Consider the following 21,370-nt stretch of genomic DNA (forward strand, 5'->3'; position numbering starts at 1 on the left):
ACAGTTTTATTGTGTAATCTGAAAAACTAGGCATCCGTAAATATAATGCACTAAGTAGTTTTTATTTAAAATCATTGTGAAGCATAAAATACAACATTGATTAAAATTATTATTATTTATGATTGCTACCACCTTAGAGTATTTTTATTTGTCCTTATCCTGAAGTTTATCCTTTTTTGTTATGTATAAACTGTAATAGCCCTTTCCTACTCGTCGGCTGTCGGACCCGGATTTTAGTCGCATGTGCCAGTGGCAGAACATTTTGACACAAAATCGGTTTCAGACAAGTGTGAAAAGCTTCATATAAAATTTCGAAGCCGAAAAATTTTAGGAACGGGCTTTCAAAGTCCACGCTACGGTAAATCCAAGAATTATTCCAGTAAAACCTAGAATTTACCGCACGGAGTTCGGATTTTAGTAACATAACACACATACATACAATTAAAGTTTTGGTTATTGATCGATCGATAAATTACATAATTATTAACAAATCGCATAAAGGCATAAAGGCAAAATAAGAAAAAGAAGAACAATTAATTGTCAACCTAAAAATCGCCTTCACGACTTTTCCATTTCCACAGACCACGGTTCACGACATAACGCGACGCGCGACGTGGCGATTTCGGCGGCACACCTGAAAAAAGAAGAAGAAATATAAGTAAAGTAGTTCAAGCAAAACTCATCAATAAACAGATAAAAAATTGTCTAAGTAATTCGTACTTTATTCACAAATTAGGTACGAGTAATTTTACAAGTGTGAAATTATCTCTAAACTAAACATGTTAAGGTTCTTATGTACTTGTCGACCAAGTACTGAGCAGAGCACGGGTTTCCTCCACGCATGAGGTAGGTTTAGGCTATAGTTGACCACGTTAGGCAAGTGCGGATTGGTAAACTTCAAACACCTTTGAGAAAATTATGTAGGCGTACAGGTTTCCTCGCGATGTTTCCTTCACCGTTAACGTAAGTAATATCAATGAATGCACATAGCTCTGAAAAGTTAGATTTCCTCGCGATGTTTCCTTCGCCGTTAAAGTAAGTAATATCAATGAATGCACATAGCTCTGAAAAGTTAGAAGTGTATGCCTGGCATCGAACCACAGATCAACAAATAGGAGGTAGAAATCTTTAACCACTATATCTATCTTTTAGTATATTTAAGAGATTTATTTCATGACCGAATAGAACCATTGCCTCTGTAGCAGGATATTGTTACTGCTACTGCTGGCGCCATAATTTATAATATCAGGTTTTAAACTTTAATAGATGAATGGCAAACCCAATAATAATAATAAGATAAAATATATTTTCTCATGACTATAACGGGATACCAATAGAAAATATATTTCTACCATCTTGACGCTCTGCCAGCAAGACATGAAACATCCTGGAAAGACCGGTCTCCGGGCATTTATCGGGTTCAGTGCCATTATTTAGCGATCAAAATATACCGGTTTAAAATCGTATGTGACGGTCGAAGTCATAACATTATAATATAAGTTATGTAGGTGTACCTATTTATGTTGTATTATACAATAATGTTAATACTTTATGTCATTAAAGTGTTCTTGTGATTTTTTTCATCTTGCCTATCGGTTTCAATTTGCTTACGGAGAGTTCCAACTATTTATCTCTTGTCACATACTCACAATTTATTACATCTAGAAATAACAATAATATGACAATTCAAGCATTTTAATTTATTTGTCGTTCATGTATTTTAATTATATAATGTAACTTTGGGTTGCCGCTACTTGGTCCGCGTGAATTTAGTTTTTAAAAATCCCATGGAAATTATTTGCTTTTTCGGGATTAAAAGTAGCCTATGTACTTCCTCGGTATGTAAGCTAAGTCTATACCAAATTTCATCAAAATTGATTGAACTGTTGGGCCGTGAAAAGCCTAGCAGATAGACAGACACACTTTCCATTTATAATATTAGTATGCATTATTATAAACTATGTATTTTAGACACATCCATCAGCAAAATTTTAATATATTACAGTGAAAGTAATTTTTCTTCCATCTGCTAAGATAGGTACGATACGCGAAAATTGACAGCGCGTTGATGTCTAATGTATAGAACACCGGGAACGCATGCAATATGGCACGGAGCAACAGGTTAAGGCCACACAATGCAATGTGGCCCCGATTACCTAAAAATAATAACATGATGGCTCCTGCACTTTTATTACGACGAGTTATTTATAGAGTACATTTATCTTAATTACTTACACTTACAATTGAAATAATTAAGTACAATTTCTCGTGCCCAGTATCATAGTTACTCGAATAAATTTTGTGGTTAAATGGTGGTTAGCTTCTAAATCAATATTTTTTTAAATTTGTTTTTAATGCAGTTCCCAATTTGAATAGAACATTATTGTTTATCAGCAACAGCTATTTGTCACAAACAAACCTGTAGTACGCGACAGGTTGAAATGGCAATCGGGGAGGGAACGCCCCGCATATTCGCTTGCGGGTGAGATGCGGGTGTGCGGGGCGTCTCACCACCTCATACCGCGATTGCCATCTCGACCTGTCGCGGACTATAACTGCTTAGTATCTGTTTTTGTAACTTATTTAAGGTATGTTATTTGAGCTAGGTTGTACCTAGTTATACAATTATTCAAATCTATGGTACCTGCCTATATAAAAATGTTAACATCAGATTTTAAAGTCGGTAAAGTTGAGTTTTTAGGTTCCGTACCCGAAGGGTGCCAACGGGACCCTGTTACTAAGCCTCTGCTGTCCGTCCGTCTGCCTGTCTGTCAGCGGAGTGTATCTCATGAACTGTAATAGGTAGAGAGTTGAAATTCTCACTAAGGGTGCATTTCTATTGCGGCTATAACAATAAATTATTATTCATACTATAAATGCAAGTGTGTTCGTTTGTTTGTTGGTTTATTGGTTTGCTAGATTCAGTTTCACTTACTTCCAACTTTGTTTCGCTACAGATATTGACGACTCGCTTCGCTCGTCACCTCTCCTCTTTCTCTCCACTTCGTCTCTATGCTTGCTTAATTCAGGACCTATGCGAGCTTCTGGCTTGGCATTTTATACAAACGCTACGGTAGGATAGGCAAGATTGCGTGGAGTCGAGGTGATAAGATTTCGTTCGAGGTCAAATTCAACCAAGTTGGCCCAGTAGGCCGAGTCTCCGATACGGGCGGCGACAACGGGATGTCATTCAATTTCCACCGTTGTCACTGTCAATAGCAACGGGCTTAAAACCGGCGAGAGTGATTAATAGGGTCAAAGAGCAAAAATTACGTATTATTATAAATAATTAGATTTTATTTACGGTTTTATTCGGCAGACTCCAATTTTGTCTTCTCTACTTTTACTCCTAAGAATTTAATTTGTACACCACGTCAAATGACGGTGTAGATTTGGCTTTACTTGGTTCAATCGCATCACTGCGCAGCGAGGACGTTAATAGACGCATATAGTAAGATACCTAGCAACAAAACCTTTTTATTTTCAGTTTAATTTGAAAGATCTTAATTGTTTCATCATCATCATCATGATCAACCCATCACCGGCTCACTACAGAGCGCGGGTCTCCTCTCAGAGTGAGAAGGGTTTTGGCCATAGTCTACCACGCTGGCCATGTGCGGATTGGTAGACTTCACACACCTTTGAGAACATTATGGAGAACTCTCAGGCATGCAGGTTTCCTCACGATGTTTTCCTTCACCGTTAGCAAGTGATATTTAATTAATTAAAACGCACATAATTCCGAAAAGTTAGAGGTGCGTGCCCGGGATCGGACCCCCGACCTCCGATTAGAAGGCGGACGTCCTAACCACTAGGCTATCACTGCTTGCTGCTAATTGTTTATAGACATAATATTAATACTTCCATTTCAAGTTATTTGAAATAAATTATATGAATTAATGCAGTTTCCGAGTTCGAAGGCTCTTAAATGGAATTTTTCTTTACCTCAAGTGGGAGATAGTAGTATCAAAAGTCCTTTGAAATTAAAAAAAACACACACAAAAATGTGTCTCGTTCGCGGCTTTGGTAACCAGCCGGTTTGACTTTGGCTTTTATCACCCTTGCAGTTTTATTAACTGGTAGAGTCCAGGCACGCAAAAGCTGGCCAGTGAGAGCCTCGGCAGCCGGGGGCCGAGGGGGCCGGGGTTAGTGCGCGCGCGCAACAGCCTTCCGCGCCGCCATGCCACCAGTCTCACTCCGACCATTTCGTTGGTCGTGCGTGCCAATCGAACTGCGTCGCTACGTTTCGTTCTCCGAGTGTCAGTTTGCTCCAACTCTGGAGTGTTATAGGTGCAGTGCTGTGATAGTGTGTCTTTAGTCATACAAACGGATAGTGTATCACTACAAAGTATCACTGTCAGCGGGACGCGGGTTCTTTCACGGTGTTACCTAACGGCTGTTCGCTTTGCGAGGGAAGGCGGATCGCTTGCACCGGGAGGAATGAGCCCCGTACATTACTGCTCCCACACTCACCGATGATCTCAAGGTTGGCATCCATACTCGCCCGGCCGTGTCGCAACCCCTCGACCGCTCGCAATCTCTTATACTCTCTATTCAGCTTCCGTTACAATAAAATTTGTTCCAAACCAACACTATGGAACATTCACTTCATAAATATTAACGACTGCGCTCAACTAACATTTTTACGTTTACTTACTTAAATCTGAATTCTTATTGGAATATACTTGGATTTCGCCTCTCATTATGTACCTACTTCTTGCTTGTGATATATTACTTTTCTAATTGATTAGTAACTAATTTAATCAAGACTAGCATTTTGCATGTCGGTGTGGCTCTATCATATTACAACAGACTATTTTGCCTTTAAAATATCTTTAAGCACTTTTGTAGAGTCTTATCAACTAAAGTTCTTAAAGTTATTTTTATTTATTGATTTATCTAAATCCAAGTAAGTTGGTAGTAGTAATAGTAGTAGACAATTCAATTGTCACAGCTTTCATTATGAAAGCTGTTAGTAAAACGATTAAAACACGAATTACATAAGAAAGCGCTTTGAAAGTTATTGCAGTAAGTAGGTAATTGCCCCATGTTTATATAAACGTAATGGTGTTACAAAACGATGATCAGTTTCACTAGATGGCGTTCGAGGTCCACTTATGTAAACTGGACTTGCTCCTTCATCTCCATATAAAGGCAGACCGATTTCCTTAGCGGCATCCGCAGACACATACTAAAGAAGCATGATGTAATCAAATTATTTTAATGATTCCATACTGAGTCCATACCTGTTGGTAGGATTATTTACCTAAGGATTAGGAATTCATTTATTGATGGTTAACAGTTTTACAAACTCTTTTGTATATTTAGTAGATAAATTGCAAAGATGTCACGACACTGGTAAATTTCTCACATCCGGAAATAAAAACTCAGCTAAAATATTCAAAATCAATTCACAACAGTTAAGTATTTCAACATAATATACATCAATAAATATTAAATAGGTATAACTCGTTTATATATCATGGCAATCAAGCAGCATTTAAAACAAATGTGTTGTATTTTTAAACTGATCGCATATTAGGACGACCCAGGCGCGGGCGGCGCATGTTTCGAAACTACTAAACATGTGAATGGCATCATTAGGTATGCGTCGAACGCATAGGATGTGCCAAAGAAAGGCATAGCATAGTTATATTCAGTTCGTGCAGCCTGCAGCACAGTTCACAACTGCAAAATCTATAGTATATCTACATCACAAAAAAACTAAAAACAGATCTACGATGGCACAGAACTATTCGTGTGCGAGTCCAAATCGCACTTGACTGGTTTTTTTAAATTTGTGATACAAAAAAAGCTATTCGCTGCAAGGTGTTACCTAATTAGTAATGGCTTTAAAATTCACTCAGTTCAATAACATAGCTGCTCTGCCTGCATACCTATAATACCTACCTATTAGGAAATAAGGTAATAGCACAGGTAACTAATAGTCCTAATTTCTCTACTCTTCTCGTTCTCGTTGCCCTTCGCAAACAAAATTAGAAGTTACTTAGTATTTTCGATTAGCCACATCACCTTGGCAAGTATGACTTCATAATTAGTCAAATTGGTAGGTAAATACCCTATCGCCAAACATAATATTTTAATTAGTAGGTAGGACGCACAATTAAAATTGTGCGTCACAATGCGAAAGTGTGTCTGTCTGTCTGTCTCTCTATCTGCTAGCATTTCACGGGCCATTCGTAAAACCGTGTTTCACGAAATTTGGTACAGAGAGGTATAGCTTGCATCGCGGAGAAGGACATAGGGTACTTTTTATTCCGGAAAATCAGAGTTCCCACGGGATTTTTAACACGTTAATCCACGCGAACGAAGTCGTGGGAATCATCTAGTATTAGATAAAAAAGGGTGTATACCTCTTTAGTTGTCTTATACTTAAGTTATATATCTTAATTATCGTATTATATTTTTACCGGTTGAGCTGTACTTTTTGCTCTCTCCTAACGCTACGCGCGTTAAAAGTTTCACTTCAGTAACTAAATAGGTAGGTTTTTAGGTTGTAAAAGCGTATAAACAAAAAACGGAACTTTATAGCCAAAAGGTCTATCTGACCGGATTACTATTGACGTGGGGTAAAGTTTAAATAAACCTTAGAAAAGGTTAGAAGGTATAAAAGATTGGATAGTCGCTGCGGGCGTGGGAAAATGTGTAAGCATCTCGTAGAGTGTAAAATTAATAATAACCCATTGCAGTAACGAGTTATTTATTTGCTTTTGTTTCAAATTTATACTAATGCCTCCACCTCTGTTATAATGTAGGCAATCTTCGGCAAATTGTACCTATACTGGGAGTCTACGAAGTCTGGCTATCTCAACTCCACGCAGTCTTGTCTGTCTTACTCCTAAAGTATTTCGTTAAGCATGAAACTAGAAGCGAGCCTTCTGGCATAGTCCATTAAACATTTTGACAACCTCGGCCTCCTATTATGAACTCCGGATATCTTTTTTCCCAGCATTTGACAAACATGCACCCGCTATCGGTTCTTTAAGTCTTAATTGCGTCAGCATTTTTAGTACAGGAAAAATAGCATACTTTGCAAGCAAAATATGTGCATCGATGAAACTTTGTTTATACCTTTACTTTGGCACTAGAAATGAGGATCTGCCGAGTTCTACCAAAATTTAGGGGGCCTACCCCATCCTAGAGGATATTAGCCCAGGCGATTTAGGCAAAATTTGAATTGAGGTAAATTTTTGTTCATGACAATTTTTTTTCTAGCTCTAATATGATTGTGGAAATCACAGAAAATATACACGATTTTTGAAATACATATATTTTTGTATGCAAAACAGGTAGGTAAATTTCCGAACCAATTAGTCTTATCAAGATGGACTCGGAAACTACTTTGTAAATAATTTAATAAGGTCTGTTGTTCTTTTCACATCATTAAGTTTCATGACATATTATAACAAAAAAATGAGGCATTTCTGCCTTCAGCATTTTGCAATCTAGTGACGTGTTTGCTTGCAACATTTTTATAGGCACTAGCTAACACACACGATTTAATCCGCGTGGATACTTAACGTTCTTTGAGAAATAAATGCCTACTAACGGGAATACCGTTAGTAGGCATCTATTTCTAGAATAGAATAGAATAGAATAGAATAGAATATGTTTTTTATTCATGTAAACTTTTTACAAGTGCTTATGAATAGTCGGTATGAGATGAGTATGAATTCTCAAAATCCTTTCTTAACTTAGTGGTCTACGTTTAGAGGATTCGTTTCCGAATAACAGAATTCCGACCTATTTTAGTCCCGGAAATTTCCGGATTAAATTTATAAGACCCAGGATTTTCAGGAGTGACAAAAAAAATTAAACTGAAATTCCAGTATTCAATTCTCTGTCTACGTTATCGAGAGAACCTACTTATGTACAAAATTTCTGTTTCTAGAGTTACTGTTACCTACAATTTAAACAGCTGGCTCTAGAAAGATTGATATTTCAGTCAGCCAGTTTTTCTTTTAATATAGAAATAGCTTTTTCCCTTCATATACAGTTGACCAAAATTATTTTTACAAAAAAAAGACCTTAAGTTTCCTAAGGCAGTTTTCCTGTATCTCCTATGGTTTTGGATTTCCCTATACTGTCCCAGTAAAAAAAAACATACTGTATAATAAATATTAAAGAAAAGATTTGAACGCTACTTCATCGGTGTAGCCTACGTTATTTCTGGATAAAGTAGTTTGTAATTATGAAAAAATTCTTGAAATCGGTTCAGTAGTTTCAGAGTTTATTTTATTGATTACAAACAAACAAAACATCTTTCCTCTTTATAATATTAGTATAGATGTATAGATATATTGAATACATATCTACTCGTAGCTTTAGTTTAGTTTAGTTTAGAGTGGTCAAGGCATCGGGCGTGAACCCAGAAGATGCAGGTTCGATTCCTGCCGGTTACGCAATTTTTGATATGTATTTAAAATTCTTTAGTTTAAAGTTTACGTAAATAATTACCTTTGTTCGCATAAGGACAGATTCTTATTATCACCATTCACTACACTCATAAAAATTGGAATTAAAAATATTTGTTTAGTAATAATATGACATTTGGACAACAGATTCAATAATAAAGAAAAAAAAGTAAAGGTAAAGTATCGTAAATAATGTAATTATAAATAGATATTACAACGTTTACTGCCGCAGTAGCATAGAAAGCGTGTTTGCCTTCAATTTATGAATCACTGATCATGCCGCAGTCCGGAGGTTGTTGTCACATTAAGTATTTTTTGTATAGGTAGTTGAAATTCAGTAAAAAAATTTGGAACCGCCAACTTTTTTTCTTGCCATCCGCATGTAGCGGCTTATAGCTTACTAAACATATTTCAGAATTTTTTTTAGAGCTGATTAAAATTCTAAACTTCTCATACTGAGAGTAGACCCGTGCTCTGTAGTGAGCCGGCTATGGGTTGATCATGATGAAAATTCTAACCATTGTAAATGATAGGTAGAATACGTACAAATGGAGTCCTATGCCTGGCCTGAACATTTAATACCTATTAGAAATAATGAATAGAGAAGCAGGCAGTTATGGCCTAAGAGCCAGCGCGTGCCAGGCCTTCCTGCCTATATAAAAACTGAAAGTTTCTCTGCGTATTATCGCCAACACTGGGAGGAACGTTTGTTTGGATGTTTGTTTGGATCACGGTGGTTTTGGGAGATAACAGGTAATAAAGGTGTAAAAAACTTTACGTCAAAGAATGAAGTCTATTTTTTTAAATTATTAATGTTTAAGATAGTAAAATCTTATTGAGGTAATCTTTGGCTGATCTATGCAAAAAGTTCATTTCAGTTTATAAAATTATCTAATGAATTTTAAAATTCATTTTAAAGGTTTCACTTTTTTATCTGTTCTACAAAATATTTTAAACACGTGATATCGTGCACCATGTTAATTCCGCCTGTGACGTCACATGGATTGAAATTGTTATTTATTTCACTAAGAAAACACCGTTGCTTACCAATCCGTGTGACGTCATCACAGCGCATGAACCTAAAAACATGGCGGTAGCGCTTTCGCGGCGTTTGAAATGCAAAATTTAAATGCATTGTTATTGCACTTATCAATCGAATTAATTTTTTGTAAATTTTATGGTAGTTTATTACTTTTGGATCAAATTAAGACACTTTTCAGAATATGTCGTATTGTACACAATCTACCACAAAGTCGCGATCAGAGTTTTTTTTAATATTATTAGGAATGATGATAGTGATATTTTTTAACGCCTAAAGTATGTAGGTACATACATACCTAATAGTAGTTTCGCTGAAGCGTGGTACCTACCGCTAAACAAATGCTTGCTTCAAGGCCTCTTTGTTCTTATTGCATGCCATTCCCACAAACAAGTTAATTGTAATCAACTGAAGATCAAAAAAGTTTTCTTAAGCATTTCGACATGCTCACAATTATTCTTTAGTTCGTTAGAGAAGTTATTCCTCTGGTAGGTAGGTACAGTGATTATATCTTTGTTATTGTTTTTCAACAACATTCATTTTTGTACGATTTCTCTTCTTCTAGTATACCTACTTAACTACCTATTTCTCACATTTGTCTTTCTTTAATAACTGTACCTACACTAAATTTTCTAATAAGTATTACGATACCAACTGTTTCCTATTTTATTTTATTTACTTGGTTCACTTACGGCAGAGATAATTTATTAAATTATCTCTGCTTACGGTCACTTACACTGATAAATTAAAATTATTACTTATTCTAAAATAATATTGCTTACTACATGACGGATCGACCATTACAAGTAAACACGACATTTCTAAAAATTCGTTACAATTTTTTTTAACAAAGAATAAGTACAAACATTTTTTTTTTTTATAGAATATTAGCCATGTTAAATGACTAATATTCCCCTTCCCTCTCCAACTAAGCGTAAAGCTTGTGCTAGGAGTAGGTACGACAATAGTGCAACGGGCGGGGTTTGAACCGTTGACCTTTCGGTTTTCAGTCCACTCCTGTACCCGTTGAGCTATTGAGGCTCTCAATTAATATCTAAAAATAAATAATTAATGAAATGTAAGTACTTACTAAACATTCAATGCTGATCAGAATTAGAAAACCAAAGAAAAACGAGTACTAACGATGGAGTTAGGAATCAGCTTAGGTTGAGAAAAATTATGAATAAAAATATATTATAATTACTAACTCACTACAGGTAAGGTATTTAAAATCTTACCAACTGCATCGGTATTTAGTCAGCAAGATTCAAAACCTCCAATTTTAAGAATATCTTTTAACGAAATCTATAGTAAGTTACCTACCAAAAGTCAAATAATGAACATCAATGAAAGAGCTATTCTAGTTGTGGTACATAGTCTTACACAATCATGGCGCCAAGGACAGTTCTGCGCCTGCGCAACGGGGGACAAAATGGTGTAATGGGTTTACGTCTCTGGATAATGTATAGAAACTTTAAATAAAAAGCGCAACAGTTGAGGACAGTCGCTTAAACAAGATCTAAGAGCTCCCTACGTTTTTCTAAAGACTGCCTTGAATAAAGCCTTTCCTGATATTAAAAATTTCTGCTGGTTTACCAATACTAGCAGCCAAATATCGAATCTGAATATTTTTTGAATACGTTCAATTCTCAAGATCTGTGTTGCATGATGATGTGATGATGTGTTGTGAGGCATTCAACCCACTGAACAATATTCCACGATGCTCCTGACTAAATTGTTTTACTTGGAGAAGCTTTTTCGTGCGAATATTTTTAAAATCTTTAGCATTTCTCATAATAAAACCAAGCATCAGATGTCCATTTAGTAACATTTTCAATGTGAATAATTTTATGTCAACTATTCTTATAAGTACCTACTGGTAGCAAGATTATCATAATAGGTTTACTATTGTGTTCTCTGAACTACTGCTTTGAACCCCTTATTTGGAGTAAGAATGGTAACTTGAACTATTCATGATCATCGTTCATTAAATTAAATATGGAGGTTGTTATTATTTATATATATAACTAGCTGCCCCGGCGAACTTCGTACTGCCTAAGGCTGCCTGTCCACTGGTGCGGAGCGGAGCGGAGATGTGTTGAGCAGACCAATCAGATTGTCGGTAAATAACGTGACATTTTTATTCCGTCATCTGATGAAACTCTGATTGGTCAACTATACACATCTCCGCTCCGCTCCGCTTCAGTGGACAGGCACCCTAACAGTCGATTCTTTATCAGGTTTTTTTTTTAATTCTTCTCAATTTTTTAAAATTTTTCTCTCCGTAAGAACCATCCTCGTGCTTCAAGGAATATTATAAAAAAGAATTAGCGAAATTGGTTCAGCTGTTCTGGAGATTTGCGATCAGCAACACATGTAGCGATTCATTTTTATATATAGAAGATATAGACTACTAGTCTACTACGAGGTAAGCGCCTTGGTTCAATAAAATATGCAGTAAGTTGGCGAATAACGATTACTTTCACATGTCACGGCTTTTTGTGGTTGAAATTATACCAGGTATAAAACTTGATACATGCAGGTAAGTAACTATCATTATCCAAGGGAGCGGCGAATTAGCACAGATGGCCACGGCTCTACTATTGAGTGAACGAGCACCTGTTGCGCTGGTGGGCAGTCGACCGACGACAACGCCCCGTTATGTCATTCCATTCCAATTTACAAAGCCCGTCCCATACTCTCACGCGTACGCCATCAATCTGCCATGTCTGTGAGAAATTTCATATAAATGATTCTTTTTTATTGATGAACCGCTGTTCATGGCATCGCAGGATTACCCTTGATTGTTCTCTAATATGCCTCTATAATTTTATAGCCTCTTTTACAATAACTTTAGCATTGAATTCGTGATTTGTTTTTTTTTTTTGACATATCACCATCCATAATAAACAGTAAAAATATTCTATAATGTATCAAATAAATCAATTTTCCCACAATTTGAATCGACGTAAAGTACCTATTGTCATTATCATCAGTTTTCTTGCCACATTTGTTTTTGGAAGACTATCCATTTACACCAAAATATTAAATCTCTTGGAGATTAACGTCGCAAATAATATGAATGGTTGATAGTGAACAAATCGTTGCTGATTTTTATCTTGTAGCTATTACCTACTGAAACATTCTTATACCTATTCGGACGCGTAGATTTAGGTTTTTAAAAATTCTATAGAAACCATTCGGGTTTCCGGAAAAAGTAGCATATATCTGTGTCCGGGATGCAAGCTATTTCTGTATGAAATAGACAAGGCCCGCGACTTCATAAACGTGGGTTTGGATTCTTTGAAAATCCTATGGAAAGTGTTTGCTTTTCCGGGATATAAAGTCAAGCCCATCTCTGTATCAAATTTTGTAAAATCGGTTAAACTGATGGAACGGGAAAACTAGTCGACAGACAGACAAACACATATATACTTTTGCATTTATAATAGCAGTAGGTATAGATGAATATGCGATATTTTCTCAGTTGAAGAATTTTCATTATCGCATACAACTCGTCAAGTTAAATCAGTTGGAAGTTATTAACTTTGAAACGAATTTGCTATTTATTCATGAGGATATTTATGCATTAATAGATAAAGACTTTTTAATTATTCCTGTCGCGATTCAGGCGCGACGTCGCCGTCCCCGTCACCGGAACTCAGTTACACGCGAGCGGCTCTTTCTTCTTTATTTAACAGATACTATCGGCATAGTCTCGACTGTCTACCTTCCTTCAATACATCAATGAGATTTATTTGACAGATCGTTGTGGTCATTTTCGGAACCTACAAAAACGGACCTATTGTCTGATAGAATACATACATAATAAGTCGGAAATTTATTTGCAAAACAATGAAGTTGACATTGAAAATCAAAATTCATATGTTCAGTGAAAAAGTATCTTACTGAGAGTGAAAACTGTATTTGAAACAAAAGTGATTGGAAAAATATATTTATTGTATTGAGAGAATTTATTTATACGTACTTATATTAAAACTGTTAAGACACTGTTAACTTCATTTTGTTCCTTATTTGTAACAAATTCGTTATCCACAAAATTTGTTGATGCAGCTAACAATTTCTAAACTTTGTGCAATTCAATGCGGGTTTCTTTATCTTTCAGAATGTTTCAAAAGGAAAATTTTTACTTCGTTACTTTACCACATAGTACCTATCAAGGGTTAATGCATCGAAATAAATTAGTACATATCTAATAATAAATAGAAATAATAATAGATCGTTGGGCTAATTCATCATAGAATAAAAAACTCTTCACACAGTAAAACATAGTTCCGCTATGATTTAGAAATTCGTACAGTTGTAGGTACTTATTTCCCCGCTAGCATTACTATCTATACCGTTGTTAAATGTATCTATCTAATAGTCAGTAGTCACCATTCAACGTAATCGATTTAGATTGAAAACATTAAATCAATTTTGTTCTTGACTAGAGAGCTTTAAATATAGTACCTATTCATTAATCAGTTACCTTTACCTACTTCACTTGTTACGAAAAGAAGGTAGGTATGGTACGCGTCAGGTCGAGATGGCAATCGGGATATGAGGCGGAAGGACGCCCCGTACACACGCACGCCACCTGCGGTATACCGTACCACGTTAGCGCGGAGCTGTGCGGATGTGCGGGGCGTCCCCACCCCGATTGCGATCTCGACCTGTCGCTATAAATACCTACTTATGTTACTTATCCTATGGCCGTTTTATGTTTAAACTAGATATAGTAAATTATTGATGTGAGATAGAGTCCTAAGGATATCTCCTTGTGCCTACTCATATTAGTAAAATTACGCTTTCAAATAGAAACAGGCGTTACTTTGCGGAGGTTCATGATACACAAGTAAAAACAAGCTTAATTCGTTATACTTAGTCCCCAAAACCATCGATGCCCAAAACATACAAATCTATAAGATAGGTACTTGTATAACGTGCAGCATGCGATTAATTTTATCTTACCTATCGCTACTAAAGAAGCAGGAGAATCAAAGTAAACACACAGCTACGTGTCGGGTACTCTGTTTCTTCTCATTTCTGATTTGATCACGTAGAGAAACTCCAAGCATAGCTCTTCATAGTCAGCTGAGTGAAAATGGTTATAACGAAGTACAGATGAAATTTTAATTTCTTTAATTTTCAGATACATTCAGATTTATTAATTTGAGCGGTCTTTGCTCAAGCCAGCTTACCGCTGGAAGTTGATAAAGGTTGCAATGCATAGGATGCTACACAATCGGTAATGAACAGTCATTTCTCAAGAGAGAAACTGGCGTATAGGCATTGTTTGCAGCCTACTTTCCGTACAAGCGGCGTGCCTGCGAACGACACAAGACGTGAAAGTGAATGGCGCAAGCAAGTTCATACGAACGCACGGACTTTACGCCCGATTTGATACGTTCACGCCAACTTATACCTATGTTTGCTTAAAATCCGTTCATGAGTAATAAATTTTATTTCGATGAGAGACTAGGGAAGTGTAATTTAATCGTATTTTTATTCATCGATATCCATATTAATATTATAAATGTGAAGGCGTGTCTGTCTGTCATCATAATTTGCGTTCGCTACAACTTTTACACAGCAATGCAACATAAATGGCTTCTACACACCTTCAATACTATAAATTTAAAGCAGGAAACTAAATAAAAACTCGTAATATTCGCAATAAATTATTATCACAGAGGTTTATTGGGCACAAACTACAACGTGCCCAACAAAAAAAAGCTAAACTATGACAAAGACAAAAAACCGTGTTTACGTCTCTATCACTCTTCAGAGCTTTTCTATACACCTAGCTTGCTCTAACAAGGTATTATTATTTTAATGCCAAATCTACCTTGATTCTTAATCTGAGGTAAGTACGCCAATCATAGACCACAGTTCGTCACGTTCGAATTTCAACTCGTAGGTATAATATTTTACTCACGCTAGGGAGCAAAATTACCACTTTCTACGCAGATTTCAAAGAGCAAAGGAATCCATAATTTCCGAGCGAGTGAGGCGTAAAATTAGTGATTAAGCTCATTTTAAACATTGTAAAGTTTATTCATCATCATCATGATCAACCAATCGCCGGCTCACTACAAAGCACGGGTCTCCTCTCAAAGTGAGAAGGGTTTTGGCCATTGTCAACCACGCTGGCCATGTGCGGATTGGAATCATTAAATTTGGCAGGTAGCAATGTTTTATAGCACAACTGAAGGGGAAAGTCTGAAAATCATGAATTTGTGGTTACATCACAAAAATAAAATGAAAAGTGTTATTTCTTTTATGATCCTACGGAACCTTTCGTGTGCGAGTGCGACTCGCACTTAACTGGTTTTTATTTATTTATAGTGGGTTTATCGATTACATTTTACCATAGTTATCTAATATACATAATATGTACTACATCTATGATTCCAACCAATTAATAAAACTTAGCCAAACATCACAAAATATTAATAATTGTATGTGGTATTACTACCTAGGTAGAATTATTTCATTATACGATTTTTTTACTCTAAGATCTTAATCTACAGTTACCTGACAAAAAAATGTTCCGTGTGATCTTAAAAATAAATGCTAAGGATATAATTACATTTATTAAAATAAAACTGTTCATCATGAATTAATTCTTGAGATGTCAAGGATGTTTGTCTAGAGACAATATTTATTAAGTGGTTTCTGAGCATCAATCTTATGTGACCTTAGCAGCATTGCGTAATTAGTTCAATATTTTACTCACAATTTGCGACATATAATGGATGGAACCTTGTATTTAGAATACCATATTACCCGACTGCGACGAAGCGCAAAAGGAGAGTTATGTGTTTGACTTGTATATAGGCCCGTTCCTGTCTGCTCGCTACTCAACGGCTCTACCGATTTTGATAATTAATGATACGTCATTAGATTCGTCTGGATGGCGCGCATGTCACTACATAAAATTCTTAAAATATCAAAATGGTGGATTTTATGCGCTCTAATGTGCAGGTTGAAAAAGATGCAGTGCAAACCGCAGTTAGTTTTTTTGAAAACTTTTAAATTACTTCATTTTAATGTAGGTAACTATAATTCATCTTGAGCACTGGGTATATAATCCACATAATTATCTACGCATAGTTAGCCCGCTGCATCTGTCAGTTAAAAACGTTAATAACCTAATCTCGTCATAAAAAGAACCTACTGTTAAAATTTAAAGTTTCTGACAAGGTTTCTGACCATACACTCAAGCTACCTACATTAGGAGGTGCGTTGATAGATTAGCCAGGATAGGCCTTTTTGTATTTTTTGTAGATGTGCTTCACAGTTTACCTTGCCTTGACGTATACCTAACTACTCAGTGCATAGATGCGCAAAGGGGTAAAACTTTTAAGCCTAGCTCAAAACTTACAAAAAAAATCACTTCGAATATTGACGTTTTGTAATATTTACAAAACACTAAGGCACAGTTCACGAAAGTTGTGAAACTTGTAACAAAACCTCGAGGCTTCACCTACGTCGTGAAGGCGTCGTGGCAGTGGGGCAGAGTTTTGAATCCATACTAATATTATAAATGCCAAAGTGTGTCTGTCTGTCTGCTAGCTTTTCACGGCCCAACAGTTTAACCGAGTTTGATGAAATTTGGTTCAGAGCTAGCTTACATCCGGGGGAAGGACATATGCTACTTTTTATTCCCCAAAATCAAAGAGTTCCCACGGGATTTAAAAAACCACGCCGACGAAGTCGCGGGCATTATGTAGTAATCTAAACATAAAAAATGAATTGACGTTTCTTAATCTCACAAACTCGAGAAAGGCTGATCCGATTTGCCTAATTTTGGTTTTGAAATATTTGTATGAGTCCGTGGACGGTTTAAAAGGTAAGAAAATGTAAAGAAATTGGAATGAAGTAGTAAAAAAGTAACTAATCTTTTATTTTCTCATCACATATCTATTTTCCATACAAACTGTTTGTACCTGGCTAACAGGATGCGTTTATTTTACTTGTTATCAAAACAGACATTTTTTAACTATACTGGGTGGAATTTTGTAATGCCACCTGAAGGGAAAGTACTCTTAATACTGTAGATAGAATTTTTTTCTTAAAGAAAACATTCCTTTATTTTTGAATAGAAAAAAACTGCATTCTAAGATTTTCGAAAATTTGCTTGGCACACCCGGGAATCGAACCGACTGAAATCTATAATTAAAACCTGTACTTTTATTGCATAAATCGTTATGATCATAAGGATGAAATCTCTCAAAGAAACTTGATAAATTAAATAAAAGGAAAACCATGAAATCTGAAATTATTTTAATTATGGGCTTCATTTTCTTGAATACACAAATGTATTTTTCTAACAAATTCATTAGTAGTAACCTTTAGTAACGTGTTGTGGTGAATATTATAGATCGTATTCTGAACTTCATCTCTCAACTCGTTTATTGGCATAAGATTTAATGTAAATTTGATTTTTCACATATTCCCACAAAAAAAATCTAAAGAGGGTGAGATCTGATGATCTCGCAGGCCATCTGATTGTGCCGTTTGTACCAATCGAGGTATTAAAATGGTTACTAATGTAGACAGTAGTGATTAAGCTGTTATGGGCTGGAGCACCATCTTGCTGTAGAATTATTTGGTTTCGCTCTTGCTCGGGGAAACTATTTGACTCATTTCTTAAGAGATCCAGTATTACAAGATACTTGACAGTGTTTAAATGTCGCGATGGATCTTTGAGTTAAAGAGCTTTAACTTTACTCATTGAATTTATAAGTCCAGATTTCATGGTTTTTCTTTCATTTAATTTATCAAGTATCTTACAGAGATTTCATCCGTATAATTGATCCTTACGATCGATGCTATAAAAGTAGGTACCTACAGGTTGTAATTTTTACACATTTTAGTCAGTGATCTCACCGACTAAAATGTGTCCCGGGTGTGGCAACCAAATTTTAAAAATTTTGTGAATACAGTTTTCTTTCTTTCAAAAATAAAGGAATGTTTTCTTTAAGTAAAATTTTCTATCTACAGTATTAAGAGTACTTCCCTTTCAGGTGCCATTACAAAATTCCACCCTGTATATTACTAAACGAAGTTTATCATTTTTTTATGTAGCATGTACCTTTCGTTAATCTATATGCTTTCGTACCATTTTTATGCATGTACCATTTTTATGTACCTTTCGAAGATTAGACAAAAAATAATTTCTGAACGCACTATAAATATTTGACCACAAACAAAATATTTGACATGTTGTTAAATATTGGCTTTGATCTGTGTAAAGAGAATACTGGTGAATCTTTGGATACCTTCATTAAAATTTGAGTTTGTGAATTCGTGAATGTAAATTGAATTGACACAAAATTAATTGAATTCCTTTGTGAATTTCTGAAGTGCGCGGAAACATTTTATTTACTCTGACTTTGTGAAGTACTTACATGGAAAGTTTTTTCTATGCCAATAGTAAGCAAATGGAAATTTTAGGTCGGGAAGGGTCTCATAAACTTAACTTGGCGACTAATATATTGACTTGGCGACTAAGACATGGCAATGCATGACGGTGATTTCTAAAACTATTCTGAAGAAAAAAAATTAGACTATACTTTGACGTAAGATTTTTTACACCTTTATTACCTGTTATCTCCCAAAGCCACCATAATCCAAACAAACGTCTTACCTAGTATTGGGGCCAAGACGCAAAAAAATCCGCTTTTATAAAATAAGGAAGGTCTGGCACGCGCTGGCTCTTGGGCCACTACGGCAGCGGCAATTTTTACGTTACGTACTTTGACATACAGTTTATGTTCTACAATAAATCACAACATTACGTTTCATTAGCTGGAACTCTTCGACTCGTATTAATTATTTATTAATACTTACTCTACGTTTGTGACTCGTGACGTATCACGTAACCGCAATAGGCTAGTTGACACTTTTTTTAAGTTGGTCTTAAATGGTTAATATTTGTCCTATTAGATCAAAAAAATTAACACTATATTTTTTTGCGCCCTAAAAACCGTAAAACTTTAATTTAAAAATATATTTTTCATAGACAGCTGAAAACACTGTCGGCCATGTTTGGCCTATTGATTATCTGTGCTCTGACGTCATGCATTTGTAAACAACAGCATAAACTTCCGTGACATAGGGATGACATTTCTTTGTTTACATATTTAATGACGTCACATCATGGCTGACAGCGTTTTCTGCGTTTCAAATAAAAATAAAAACTGTCTTTTTTAAAATTGGATTTATATATCCATCCTGCGTTTTTAATAATTGTTATTGATATATTTCGTTGTCTTAAGCAAAATACTATAATAAATAATCATTTATTGGACGAAATTAGATATGAGTCAAGTAGCCTATTACGGTGCGTTGACTTTAAATACAGCTACCTATCTGAAGGAATACAATGTATTTAACGTGTTATTATTATATTTCGACCGCACATTAGCCCGTATGCCGTTAAAAATGGACCATACAGTTAAATGTTTGTAAGTAAAAGGTACATTATGTGACAAACACACAGACCAATCCAATAAGCGACCAACTCGCGCTCACAGTTACCTGACCTCGCACTCAACCTTCGCCTTTGTCGTTCAGTAAAATTTAACGGAAATAATAGTGCTCGTTTGCGTGAGAGACATTAACTTCGATAAAAAAAATGCATTCATCATCCTCAACCTATCGCCGGCTCTCTACTGAGAACGGGTGTCCACTCGGAATGAGAAAGGTTTGACCATAGTCCACTACGCTCGACTCTGGGCAAGTGCGGATGGACAGACTTCACACACCTTCGAGAATATTATGGAGAACTGGCAGGCATGCAGGTTGCGTCACGATGTCCTTCACCGTTACAGCAAGTGATTAAAACGCATATTAGGTACACTTAAAAGTTAGACGTACGTGCCCGGAATCGAACCCCGAACCACCCGAATACGAGGCCCACGTTTTAACTACTAGGTGACTAGGCTATAACTGTGAAAAGGCACATTAATTAATTTTAGGTAGGGTTCCGTTGTAAAATAGGAATACTGGTTAAAATGAAACTGGGTTTCTGAGATGTATGAAGCAGAAAAAAACGGAGTGTGTACCAGTCTGTTTTTTAGAATTTCGTACCCGAAGGTCCGTCCGCCCGTCCTGTCTGTCTCTCTATCAGCGGACGGTATGTCGTGAACCGTAATAGGTAGAGAGCTGAAATTTTCACAGAATGTGTATTTCTATTGCCAATATAACAACAAATAATTAAAAAAAATAAGAAAATAAATTATACTTGCAAATAACAATTAGTGTGAAATATCATGAACTTTACCGCATCATGTTATGGAGTTGACCATCTGTTTAAAGTCAGCTAAAAAGAATTTCTTTGATTTTGGTTCATATTTTAAAGAACTGAGGACTAGGAGTAACCAAAATAAAGAATTTAGGTACTTAAACATAATTTAGAAATTAGGAATCTTTGTAGAAGTCAGTTTAAAAGAGGTTATATGTAAAGGAATAATTTTATTTGTTTCAGAGACCATGTACATAGAAACCCTACCGCTCGTGGTTTGGACGCTCCTAGTAACATCAACGCATGTAAGTACCTACATTATATTCAAATTCAGTTCAATACATTTTGCTTATGATAAAATAACTAAAAAGGTCTCACTTACCTACTCACTCAGTCTCACCTTAAGACACGGAACCCAGAATACCTAAATGCCAATTTTCATATCTCTAATTTTCATATAACCCTTCCACCCCCATTTTACTCCCTTAGGGGGGAATTTAGTTAGATCCTTTCTTATCTGATACCTACCCCCTAGAAATAGCTTACATTTCAAATTTCAAGTAAAAATAACAATTGTTAAAACTTTTCTATAAATACATTGCCCCCTATTTTACCACCCTTAAGGGGGGAATTTCCCAA

General features: G+C 35.8%; 2 protein-coding genes across 8 annotated transcripts in view; one reads left to right on the top strand and one right to left on the bottom strand.

Annotated features, from left to right (window-relative positions):
- LOC117996531 (mpv17-like protein 2) overlaps nt 1–21,370 on the bottom strand; it is a 204,275-nt gene that overhangs the window by 104,919 nt on the left and 77,986 nt on the right. The gene's annotated exons all lie outside the window — the stretch shown is intronic.
- The window catches only part of dpy (dumpy), a 118,174-nt gene continuing 101,005 nt past the window's right edge, over nt 4,202–21,370 (top strand). For all 7 annotated transcript variants that reach the window (XM_069509539.1, XM_069509540.1, XM_069509544.1 and 4 more), the window contains exons 1-2: nt 4,202–4,486; nt 20,975–21,036. In XM_069509539.1, coding sequence (XP_069365640.1) covers nt 20,980–21,036 — 57 coding nt within the window. In that variant the 5' untranslated portion in view covers nt 4,202–4,486; nt 20,975–20,979. The remainder of the gene's footprint in view (nt 4,487–20,974; nt 21,037–21,370) is intronic.

The sequence above is a fragment of the Maniola hyperantus genome, chromosome 3, assembly GCF_902806685.2.
Source record: "Maniola hyperantus chromosome 3, iAphHyp1.2, whole genome shotgun sequence".
Taxonomy (NCBI): domain Eukaryota; kingdom Metazoa; phylum Arthropoda; class Insecta; order Lepidoptera; family Nymphalidae; genus Maniola; species Maniola hyperantus.